The 12,577-nt window shown below is 43.8% G+C and overlaps 1 protein-coding gene across 5 annotated transcripts in view; it reads right to left on the bottom strand.

Annotated features, from left to right (window-relative positions):
* The window catches only part of LOC125457863 (PGAP2-interacting protein-like), a 123,328-nt gene that overhangs the window by 96,976 nt on the left and 13,775 nt on the right, over positions 1-12,577 (bottom strand). For 2 of the 5 annotated variants that reach the window (XM_048542590.2, XM_048542581.2), the window contains exon 1: positions 8,970-9,233. The exons of the other annotated variants lie outside the window; for them this stretch is intronic. Coding sequence is in view for 1 of the 2 variants with exons in the window: in XM_048542581.2 (XP_048398538.1) it covers positions 8,970-8,996 (27 nt within the window). In the remaining variant the exon portion in view is untranslated. Of the gene's footprint in view, positions 1-8,969; positions 9,234-12,577 lie in introns of those variants that run through there. 5 annotated transcript variants of the gene reach the window in all.

Genomic DNA, 12,577 nt, shown 5'->3' with positions numbered 1-12,577 from the left:
GTGTTAGCAACACTCATAATTGAAAGAATTTACTGCCCCCCACCACCATTTCCTACCACCCCCAGCAAGATGAATGTGGAGGTGAGCAAACACAGAGAATGCTGGGGAAACGCAGCAGATCTGGCAGCTGCTGTGAGAAGAGGGGAACAGAGTTGAGGTCTTGAGTCTTCTGCAGAACAGAAAGGACTTCTTCAAAACTTGGAGGTGGGAGTATGAATCTTTGAAATGATCTATCTCACAGGTTGTATGCTTCCCAACACTGAATATATTCAAGACTGAGATTTTTGGTGCATCAAGGAATATGGAATACAGCCTGGAAATAGGAATTAACGACCAAAATCAGAAATGGTCATCCTGATGAGCAGAGCAGGCTCACAGGATGTCTCACTTATTATGTTACGAGATTCGTTACAATGAAAACATGCAAAACTTCAGAGTCGTTGCCTTCATTAAAAAATTCAAATATTTTGTCATTATCTCTTTTACAAAGTTCACCAACCGTTTTAACATTTACCAACAAGGAGGTTAAAGAGGTACAAGGTTTTGGTTTCAAATGAAAAACTATTTCTACTCCCACAATCCAATATTAACTTTAGCCAACTCGGGAAACTTATGGCAATAATCATATGAGCAAAAAAAGGGTTAGTGCAGAATATGTTATCCAGAAAACTAAACCAGCTCCAAATTACTGATTATAAATTGTTAATACTGAAAAACTCCACATGATTTGATTATCATTAGAAGTGAGTAACTACATGTTAAATTTCAAAGATAATGCTCCAAAGATTTATTATAAAGCAATTCCATGCCAAATAGACACAACACAGGTTGAGTTTCCTGTGAATTTCTTGCACAATACTGCGACAACTGTAGTCAAAGTTATTGTTCTTTTTGTTTCCCCATGCCAATACTACTTAAATATATAGAGTTTCTTCCAAACTTCCAGCAGATTTAATGCAGAGCAAGGGAAAAGCTCAGAGAAAAGTCACCAATTTTTTTAAAGGTTCCAACTTCCAGAGTTACTGTGCAAAATGTTAGACTCCACTCTCTTCCTGAAGCACCACAGCCTTGGTGTCATAATTGACCAAAGGTTAGCCTCTGACTACACCGTCTTGCTCTCATCAAGACCACTTATTTCTACAAACATAACACTGCCCAACACCACTCCTGTTTCAAATGATCCACTGCTGGAACCTTCATCCACGCCCTGAAGGTTCCCTCCAGGCTCAACAAGTAAAATGCATTCCTGGCCAGCGTCCCATATCTAATATTCTACCCTCCATAAACTTGAGGTCATCCCAAATTCTGTTACCTGCATCTTTTCTTGCATTAAGTACTGCTCATCCACCATCCTTGTGCTCACTGGGCAGCACTGGCTACAGGTTAAAACTCCCATCGTTGTTTTCAAATTCCCCCTCAACATCTCTGTACTCTCCTCCAGCTCCACAAGACTTTGCAGCATCTGTGCTCCTAAAATTCAGCTTTTTTGAGGTTAGTAGGTAGGAAATGGAGGTGTGGCTTGAGGTGGGAGGAAGGGATGGATGGGAGGTTAGGGAAGCAGAGACAGGCTGGGCTGGTATTGGGATGCATTGGGGGGAGGGGATGAGCTGGGCTGGTTGTGTGATGCAGTGGGGGGAGGGGACGAACTGGGCTGGTTGTGGGATGCGGTGGGGGAATGGGAGATTTTGAAGCTGGTGAAGTCCACATTGATACCATTGGGCTGCAGGGTTCCCAAGTGGAATATGAGTTGCTGTTCTTGCAACCTTCGGGTGGCATCATTGTGGCACTGCAGGAGGCCCATGATGGACATGTCATCTGAAGAATGGGAGGGAGAGTTAAAATGGTTCCCAATTTTCACATTCTATTATCACAGGCCCTGAAATTGCCTGAGACTTAGAAATTGTACCCTAAACTTGTCTATCTTTTTCCTACTTTCAGACACTATTTAATAACTACCTCTTTGACCAAGCTCCTGGTCATCTGCCTTAATATAATTTTTGATTTATAATATTCCTGTGGAAGGCTTTGGTTTGTGCTAGTACTTTAAAGGCTTTATGCATCTATAAATTGCCATAGTACAGCTTGGTCATCCTGTCCATTCATTTTTATTGATATCCCTGTCATTTGAAGTGTTTCAAGTTGGGATTTATCCAAAGATGCCTTTTTGGCTTCTACAAGACTGAACCTAGGTGAGCAACTGAGCCAATTACAATATGTTAACCAAATGCTGCATTATGCAAGGCTTGGGGACCGCTTTGCAGACAACCGCAGGAAGTGCTACACTTGCCCCCACACCTCCTCCCTCACCCCCATCCCAGGCCCCAAGATGACTTTCCACATTAAGCAGAGGGAATGTGGTATACTGTATCCATTGTACCCGGTGTGGCTTCCTCTAATTGGGGAAACCAGGCGGAAGCTTGGTGACCGCTTTGCAGAACACCTCCGCTCGGTTCGCAATAAACAACTGCACCTCCCAGCTGCGAACCATTTTAACTCCCCCTCCCATTCTTTAGATGACATGTCCATCATGGGCCTCCTGCAGTGCCACAATGATGCCACCCGAAGGTTGCAGGAACAGCAACTCATATTCCACTTGGGAACCCTGCAGCCCAATGGTATCAATGTGGACTTCACCAGCTTCAAAATCTCCCCTTCCCCCACCGCATCCCAAAACCAGCCCAGTTCGTCCCCTCCCCCCACTGCATCACACAACCAGCCCAGCTCATCCCCTCCCCCCACTGCATCCCAAAACCAGTCCAGCCTGTCTCTGCCTCCCTAACCTGTTCTTCCTCTCATCCATCCCTTCCTCTCACCTCAAGCCACACCTCCATTTCCTACCTACTAACCTCATCCCACCTCCTTGACCTGTCCGTCCTCCCTGGACTGACCTATCCCCTCCCTATCTCCCTGCCTATACTCTCCTCTCCACCTATCTTCTTTTCTCTCCATCTTCGGTCCGCCTCCCCCTCTCTCCCTATTTATTCCAGAACCCTCTCCCCATCCCCCTCTCTGATGAAGGGTGTAGGCCTGAAACGTCAGCTTTTGTGCTCCTGAGATGCTGCTTGGCCTGCTGTGTTCATCCAGCTCCACACTTTGTTATCTTGGATTCTCCAGCATCTGCAGTTCCCATTATCTCTGCCGCATTTACACTTCTGGTTGCTGCTAACAGCAACTCAGCAAGAAGCAAATCTATGATATTCTACAACATACGCACACATTTATGAACTGTACGACAATTCATTCCACTAAAACTACAAGACTTTAAATGTGCATGCATCCTAAAAGATGAGTGGTCAAAGTTGCTGGATCATCAAGTCACTGAACAGTATCTTCAAGCCTATGTTGAAAGTGTTACTTGAATACCCTTGTCTTTTTAAATTGAATGGTCATAGAGTCTATGAATCCTTTGTGAGTTGCTGCAGTGCATCCTATAAATGGTACACATTGCTGCCACTAAATGCCGATGGTGGATATGGTGCCAATCCCACAGGCCGCTTTGTCCTGGATGGTGTCAAGCTTCTTAGAGCTGCTCACATCCAGGCAAGTGGGGAATCTTCCATCACACTCTTCATTTGTGCCTTCGAGATAGTAGATGGGCTTTGGGGAGTCAGGAGCTGAGTTACTCGCCAAAGTATTCCTAACCTCTGACCTGCTATTCTAACCCAAGAACTTTGGGCTAGTCCAATTGAGTTTCTCGTCAGTTAACTTCCAGAATGTTGATAGTTGGGGATTCAGTGATGGTAATACCATTGAATGTCCAACGGCAGCACATTGATTATTTCCTTTGGAGATGATCATTGCCAAACAAATGTCAGGAACAAGTGTTTCTTGCCTCGAATCAGCCCAAGCCTGGATACCGTTCAGTTCTTGCTGTATTTCGATATGGACTACCACAGTATTTCAGGAGTTGTGAATGGTGCTGAACGTTGTGCAGCAACCACCTAAAAGCCCTAGTTCCAAACTTATAATGGAAGGAAGGTCTTCATGAAGCAGCTGAAAATGGTTGGACCTAGGACACTACCCTGAGGAACTCCTAGAGAGATGACCTACGCTGAGATGAATGACCTCCAACAACCACAACCATCTTCTTTAGTGCCAGGTATGACTCCAAACAGTGAAGAGTTTTCCCAATTCGCACTGCCTCATTCTGCTAGGGCTCCTCGATGCAGCACTTGGTCAAATGTGGCTTTGATGTCAAGGGCAGTAACTGTCACCTCACCTCTGGAGTTCAACTCTTTCGTCCATGCTTGTACCAAAGTTGTAACAGACCCTGCTGGAACCCAAACTGGGTGTCAGAAAATAGGTTATTGCTGAGCAGATGCTGCTTGACAATACTGTTGATATTTCCTTCCATCACCTTACAGATGATTGACTTGGGGCAGTAAGTGGCCAGGTTGGATTTGTCCTGCTTTTTGTGTATAGGACATACCTGGGCAATTTTCTAAATTGTTGCATAGATGCCAGTGCTGTAACTGTACTGGAACAGCTGGGCTAGGGGAGTAGTATGTTCTGGTGCATAAGTCTTCAGTACTATTGCCCGAATGTGGCCGATAGCCTTTGCAGTATCCAATGCCCCCAGTTGTTTGTTGATATCATGTGAAATGAATCAAATTGGTTGAAGACTGGCATCTGAGATCCTGGGGAGTTCTGGAGGAAGCTGAGATAGATCCCTGAGGCATCACTGAACAGACCCTGACTTCAATGTTTGCATCTCCTCAACTGACAATACACAATTCCCCTGTTTGCTTGTGATTGGCTTATGATATTGATTGTTCTCCATTCCCCAGACTGCAGTTAAACCGTCTCCTGACTATGATAACCCCCGGCAGATGAATGACCGTGACCAAATCTCAGGACTGTGTGCAGACATGCCTATGACTGACTGACAGTAGTAGCCCCTTGTCAAGACTGAGAGTGAGATCCCACTCACTTTCCAACATGATAATTTGTTTGACTAAACTTACAGTGTGATTGCTGCGCAGGCAGCTGGGACATTGCTGTGTATGTTAGACTGACATCTCAGTGTTACATACAGCAAGACATCCCTCTTCCACTGAACAGATCCCAACTAAAGAGCATGTCAGTCCAACAGTACTAATAACCTTTGCCCCTGGCTGAAGCTCCCAATGCACTAACATCATGGCTCAATTTGATTTGATTTATTAATTGTCATGTGTATTTTGTTACAAAATACAAGGAAAAGCATTGTATCATAGAATCATAGAACCCCTACAGTGTAGAAACAGGCCCTTTGGCCTAACAAGTCCACACCGAACCTCAAAGCATCCCAACCAGACCCATTCCCCTATAACCCACCTCATCTGCGCCTCCCTGAACAGTACAGGCATTTTAACATGAAGAATCCACCTAACCTGCACATCTTTGGACTGTGGGAGGAAACTGGAGCAACCAGAGAAAACCCACACAGACACAGTCACCACTTTTCGCATCCTCTTGCCTCTACTAATGCTCTCACTATCATGCACATCACGGATGCTGCAAGGTGCAGGTAGGTGCGAAGCAGCGAACATGAAGAGAACAAGCAAGCAGCCCCAAGGTACAACTTGGTCAAACCAGGAGCTGGCTGCTTGTAAAATTGAACAAAGTGACCTCGCAGCAGTCTTTCAACGCCAGTTGTTGGTGCACTCACAATGCAAACCTGTGATTCTTAAGCATCCCGCAAGTGGATCAGACAGGTGACAATTATGATCCTGAATGGTTAGTAATTGTTGGATGTGAATGTCCATCATTAAGATTCTGCCCATAGACAGTTTCCCTTCACAGTTGCTGTCTGACTTGCTGGATATTTCCAGCACTTTTTTTGCTTTCATCTCTCAGTCACCAAGCCTACCAAACAACCAGACAGGTGAGGTGGCAGGAAATTAAGTTCTGGCAGCTGCTCAATGAGTGGCCAGCATCACCAGCCAAGAAAGGTTGGTTTCAAAGACACAGAAAAGGACTTCATTTATTGGTACAGCACAGGTTGAATATTATATTATCAACCTGTTATATTATATTATTATTAATCAACACCGAAACCTCAGGAACAAACTACAGTGGGAGAGTTAGGGCCAGTCACCCTGAGTGTAGAGCCCAGCTGCTCAACGTACACCAAGTTAGGAATGAGGGCATTGCTGACCGGGGAATTTCCTCCTGCCAGACCACCCATCAAATGTTGGGGGCACCCAGGTTTAATGGGGACAAGAATTCTATTGCTTGCAAACCCTCTCCCAGCTATCCAACAATCACCAGCACATCCAGCTAATCCAATGGAGTCTAGTCCAATTCAAACACTTGAATTTGTCTTTCGATTGACTGATCTGACTCACCAAGTAGCCACCAATTCAATTTATGGTACTAACACACCATCAACATTTCTTTTCTCTGAACTTTCTTCATGGCTTATTTCTTTCACTCACAAGGTTTTGTTCTTGCATTTTCCTGCATACCATTTCCCACCCCAAACTGATCTAAGTGGCTTTTGAAGTTTGTTGATTAGCCTTGTAAATGGGAGTTCAGATCATGCATCATCGGTTCTCAGCATTACTTCTGTGGACTACTGTCCTGGTTCATATACCAACATTATAATAAGATAAAATTCTTCCTCAAGATGAAGAGTGGGGTATTTGATTCTGAAACTAGGTCCTGAATCTTAGTCGGGGAAACTACAAATAGTATGAGGCCTGAGCGAGCTATGATGGGTCAGGAAATGTTCTTGAAATGAATGGCAACGCAAAGGCAATGGCAAACATTCAAAGAGTGAATGGGCGAATTAAAAAAGTTGGTACTTGTGTCTTGTGCAGGAGCACAAAGAGAATAGTGGCCAAACCGTTCCTAACGAGGCAAGTCAGAAATACAAATTGACAAGAAAAAATGGGAATGAAAACAAAGTTGCTGGAAAAGCTCAGCAGGTCTGGCAGAACCTGTAAAGAAAAAATCAGAATTAACATTTCAGGTCCGGTGAGGGACCCTTTGAGGGTCACCAGACCTGAAACGTTAACTCTGACTTTTTTCTTCACAGATGCTGCCAAACCTGCTGAGTTTTTCCAGCAACTTTGATTTTGTTCCTGATTTACAGCATCCACAGTTCTTTCAGTTTTTAAGAAAAAATGGGCTTTGGAACAGTTTAGAAGTCAGTAACGGAGGACAAAGGGATTGATTAAGAGAAAACAGAGTATGAGAGTAAGCTTGCGGGGAACACAGAATCTGACTGTAAACATTTTTATAGGTGCGTAAAGAGAAAACGATTGGTTAAAACTAAGATAGGTCCCTTACAGTCAGAAATAGAGGAATTTGTTGGGGGCACCCAGGTTTAATGGGGACAAGAATTCTATTGCTTGCAAACCCTCTCCCAGCTATCCAACAATCACCAGCACATCCACCTAATCCACTGGGGTCTAGTCCAATTCAAACACTTGAATTTGTCTTTCGATTGACTGATCTGACTCATCAAGTAATGATTAATGAACTAAATTCAGACTTTGCTTCTGGCTTCACAAAGGAGGGCACACATAACGTACCGGAAATAATGGGAAACATGGTCTAGTGACAGTGATGAACTGGAGTTAATCCAGAGATAATGGGAACTGCAGATGCTGGAGAATCCAAGATAATAAAATGTGAGGCTGGATGAACACAGCAGGCCAAGCAGCATCTCAGGAGCACAAAAGCTGACGTTTCGGCCCTCTCTGATGAAGGGTCTAGGCCCGAAACGTCAACTTTTGTGCTCCTGAGATGCTGCTTGGCCTGCTGTGTTCATCCAGCCTCACATTTTATTATCTTGGAGTTAATCCATACCAGTACAGAAATAGTGTTGGAGAAACTGATGGGATTAAAGGTTGATAAACCCCTAGGACCTAATAATCTATATCCCAGGTACTTAAGGAAGTGGCTCTAGAAATAGTGGATGCATTTGTGGTCATCTTTCAAGATTCTATAGACTCTGAAACAGTTCCTTTGGATTGGAGAGTAGTTAATATAATCCCAATTTTTGGCAAGTGAGGTGGTAGGAAACAGGGAATTATAGACGTGTGAGTCAAGTCTGGAATCCATTATCAAGTCTTCATAGCAGACACTTAGAAAACAGTGGTAGAATCAGACACAGACAGCATGGATTTACAAGAGGGAAATTATGCTTGACCAATCCACTGAAATTCTTTGATAATGTAACTAGTAGAGTGGATCAGTGGGAGCCAGTGAATGTGGTTTATTAGAACATTCATAAGGCTTTTGACAAAATCCTACATAAGAGATTAATGTGTAAAATTAAAGTGCATTGGGTTAGTGCTTTGAAAGGTCTAGAAAACTGGTTGACAAAGAGTAGGAATGAATGGGTCTTTTGGTGAACAGCAGGGAATGACTAGTGGGATACCGCAGGGATCCATACTAGGACCCCAGCTATTCACAATTTAAGTTAATGATTTAGATGAGGGAACTGAATGTAATATCTCAAAATTTGCAGATGATATAAAGCTGGGTCATAGGGCGAGCCTTGAGCAGGTGGCAATGTGATTTGAACAAGGCTGAGTAAGTGGGTAAATGCGTGGCTAATGCACCATAATGTGTATAAATGTGTGCATCAAAATGTCTGCAAGCTACTCAAATGATGGTTGAGTCTACATTTTTCTCACAAATCAGAATATGACTGACTCAAGTTTTAAAGTTAATTCATATTTATTTTGAAGAATAAATTTTATGACATCAGGCATGGGCATAGGGCATTAGCTGCTAGGAGTAAATGTTACTTTTCCAGCATTCATTACAGAATTCATTACCCGTTGGAACTGTGCAACAGGAGTATGATTTCCTAAAATCCACCACAATCCTATTCCCAAGAAAAACAGGTTTAAATCTAAAACAGTCTTTACAATTCTTAGTTTAAGATCCCTTCCTAGAGGTTATTCAGTTAAACACATATGGTTTCTAAAGTTAGTAATACATGGAAAGTATGTAGTCGTAGACTTGCTCACCAAACTAGTGTGTTTGATTGCAGACATTTCGACACCCTGTCAGGTTACATTGTTAGTGTGCCTCCAGCGAAGCGTTTGTGTTCTGTCCCGCTTGTTATTTATATGCCTCGGTTTGCTGGGATGGTTTGCCTACACCCACCTCATCCACGGCCCTAGCTACAACTCTTCTCAAAAACTTCATATTGAAAATACATTTAACATGTTCCTAATTCACAGAACATTCTGCAAGTGTTCAGCGTAAGTCATAACTGTGCAAACCAAGTCCTGCACATTCTCTTGAAGAATACATTACTAGCAAAAGAAAAATACTGATTAACATGCTTCAGTTTTAACTGCAGTTCAAGTTTGCCCAGAGTTAAAGTTAAAAGTTAACAATGCTTTATCCTGAAGTATACAGAAGCAGGAGGTAATTTAAACATTAAAAATGAAGTGGGTTATCATTAGAGATAAAACCAGACAAATATATGGCATTAATAATGTGGGCTGGATTCTCAGATGGGAATGTAGTTGGGAAAATGTGAAAGAAGTTTCTACTGTCAGTGAACTTCATCAGGACAGGAGAGGCTGTTCCCTGGAATCCACTTGATCTGCAACAGAGTCCAATTAATAAAACCAAAGAATTCACGGAGAACTCATAAAGTATAAGTTGAGATTTTGCTGGAGCACAAGGAATGCAAACTGATTTATGAGCAGACCAGCTACACAGAGGAGGCAACACAGAGGAGTGCCAGCCACAGCCAGTCCTGAAGTTAGGTGGGGCAAACGATAAGCAAAGCTACAGCTGCAATAAGCCGTTGATATGCCAGTTCGCTGGAAGGGATGAGTTTGCAGGAAGTAATCTGTGTCCACTTGAGTGGAATGGCCTTATTGTCCAGGCATCACATGGGGGGTCAGAAGGTTTCAGGATTCCAAATACCTAAATACTAGAACAGCAGCAACTAGTGGTGGGAGCACAACACAGGCAATGTACAGTAACGTTCTCAGCAGAACAACAAAGAACACGAACAAAGAAAATTACAGCACAGGAACGGGCCCTTCAGCCCTCCAAGCCTGTGCTGATCCAGATCCTCTATCTAAATCTGTCGCCTGTTTTCCAAGGATCTGTATCCCTCTGCTCCCTGCCCATTCATGTATCTGTCTAGATAGGTCTTAAATGATGTCATCATGCCTGCCCCTACCACCTCGGCTGACAAAGGGTTCCAGGCACCCACCACCCTCTGCGTAAAGAACTTTCCACTCGTATCTCCCCTAAACTTTTCCCCTCTCACCTTGAAATCGTGACCCCTAGTAATTGAGTTCCCCACTCTGGGAAAAAGCTTCTAGCTATCCATCCTATCTATACCTCTCATGATTTTGTAGACCTCAATCAGGTCCCCCCTCAACCTCCGTCTTTCTAATGTAACTAATGCTAATCTACTCAAACTCTCTTCATATTTAGTATCCTCCATACCAGGTAACATCCTGGTGAACCTCCTCTGCACCCTCTCCAAAGCATCCACTTCCTTTTGGTAATGTGGTGACCAGAACTGTACGCAGTATTCTAAATGTGGTCGAACCAAAGTCCTATACAACTGCAACATGACCTGCCAACTCTTGTACTCAATAGCCCGTCCGATGAAGGAAAGCATGCCATATGCCTTCTTGACCACTCTATCAACCTGCGTTGCCACCTTCAGGGTACAATGGGCCTGAACTCCCAGATTTCCATTTACCATATAGTTTGCTCTTGAAGAGGCAGAACCACGGGCATCAGGAGGACTGAGGGGCAGGAAGGCAGCAGAGGTTGCAGCCTCATTATAGGCCGCACCATCAGAAACTGAGGTAACTGGAGAAAATATTCAGAGAACCAGCAGATTCTGTTGAAAATGGCAGCTGTTTGGGCAGATGATCATAGAAATTTATGCTCTTGTCTTAGCAGACCTCTCACTTGACAACACTGATCATCATGCCCTACCAGTAGCTATCAAAGGCACATTAGCCTTGAATCTTTAACTTTTTCCAAGGATCAGGGCAGACTTTGGTGATGTCTTGTAAGCCACTGCATTCCATGATTTTGCGGGTTGCTTACGCTCTGTTTCCAAGAACTCAACAGTGCACACAATTTCAGAAAAGGGATCCTGAAAGCTGAAGGAACAGTGGCTTCACCTCCCACATTAGGTTCCTCAACTTCAGTGCAGTATGTCATGGACTGCACTAATATCGCCATCAAGGCTCTAAGTGAGGAACAGTCAGATTCATTAAAGGAAGGGCTTCTGTTCCTTCAACATCCAATTGGTCTGTGAACCAACAATTTTGTTCTAGAGACTTCGGGAGGTCTGTACATGCCAGCAGCTTTTGAAACTGGAAGACAAAACTGGGAACGGTGGCAGCACAATGATGAGCATGAATGGCTTACGGAGAACATTGTTGCGAACACAATGTGTATTCCTGCATTCCTGACTGTTGCCATGTCACCTTCATCACTCCAGGATGTTCCAGCTCTTCAATCCATCCTGCAAATCAACCTTGGAGAAATGGCTACTTACCCTTTCAGAATACACCAAGACAGAGGTATAAACACACTACAACTGAAACCATTTGCTTACTAAGACCACCACTGAACAGATCTGCCCTGGTCGGCAACACTTTCCTGCTCAATACAGCAACTGTTGGTAAATAACTTGAAAAATAAAATTAGGGAGATGAAAGCATGTCTGAAAGACTTGTGTGGGTGAAATGGGTTTCAATTAGTCAGGCACGGGCATCAGCACTGAGGAAAGTGGGATCATGGAATCCCTACAGTACAGAAAGAAGCCATTTCACACATCGAGTCTGCATCAACCCCCCCAAAGAACATCCTAGCCAATCCCTGCAACCCTGTATTTATCAAATCGCACACCTTTGGTCTGTGAGAGGAAAACCACACAGATATGGGGAGAACATGTAAACCCCATACAGACAGTCACCCAGAATCAAACCCAGATCCCTGGCACTGTGAAGCCGTCATGAACAAAAAAAAGTGCTGGAAAAGCTCAGCAGGTCTGGCAAAATCTGTGGAGGAGAAAACAGAGTTAATGTTTCGGGTCCAGTGATCCTTCCTCAGAACCAACAGTCACTTGGTTTTCACTAAGCCGTCATGCTGCCTATGTCTTTGGACTGGTTTTATTTGTCCTGGAACAAGTATTCTGGTGAGCTACATCACTACAGTGGTGTAGAGGGTTTTAATACTGGAATAGAGGGTGGGGGGAGTGGGAGCAAGGAATCAAATTTGGGCACGGTTTTCTTTTCTTTTAATCAGGGGATGAGGGCGTTGCTGGCCAGGCAGAATTTATTGACCTGTCTGATTGCCCAGAGGGCAGTTCAGAGTCAACCACATTGCTGTGGATCTGGAGTCACATGTAGGCTAGACCATGTAAGGATGGCAGTTTCCTTCCCCAAACGGCATTAGTGAGCCAGACGGGTTTTTCTGGCAATCGGAATGGATTCACGGTCATCATTAGTTTCTTAATTCCAGATATTAATTGAATTCAAATTCCACCGTCTGCTAAGGTGGCATTCCAACTTGGGTCCCCAGAACATTGTCTAAGTCTCTGGATTAGCAGTCCAGCAATAATACCACTAGGCCATCT

Source organism: Stegostoma tigrinum, chromosome 1 (genome assembly GCF_030684315.1).
Source record: "Stegostoma tigrinum isolate sSteTig4 chromosome 1, sSteTig4.hap1, whole genome shotgun sequence".
NCBI lineage: Eukaryota > Metazoa > Chordata > Chondrichthyes > Orectolobiformes > Stegostomatidae > Stegostoma > Stegostoma tigrinum.
Note: the sequence above shows the minus strand (reverse complement) of the source record. Positions and strands in the feature narration are given on the sequence as shown.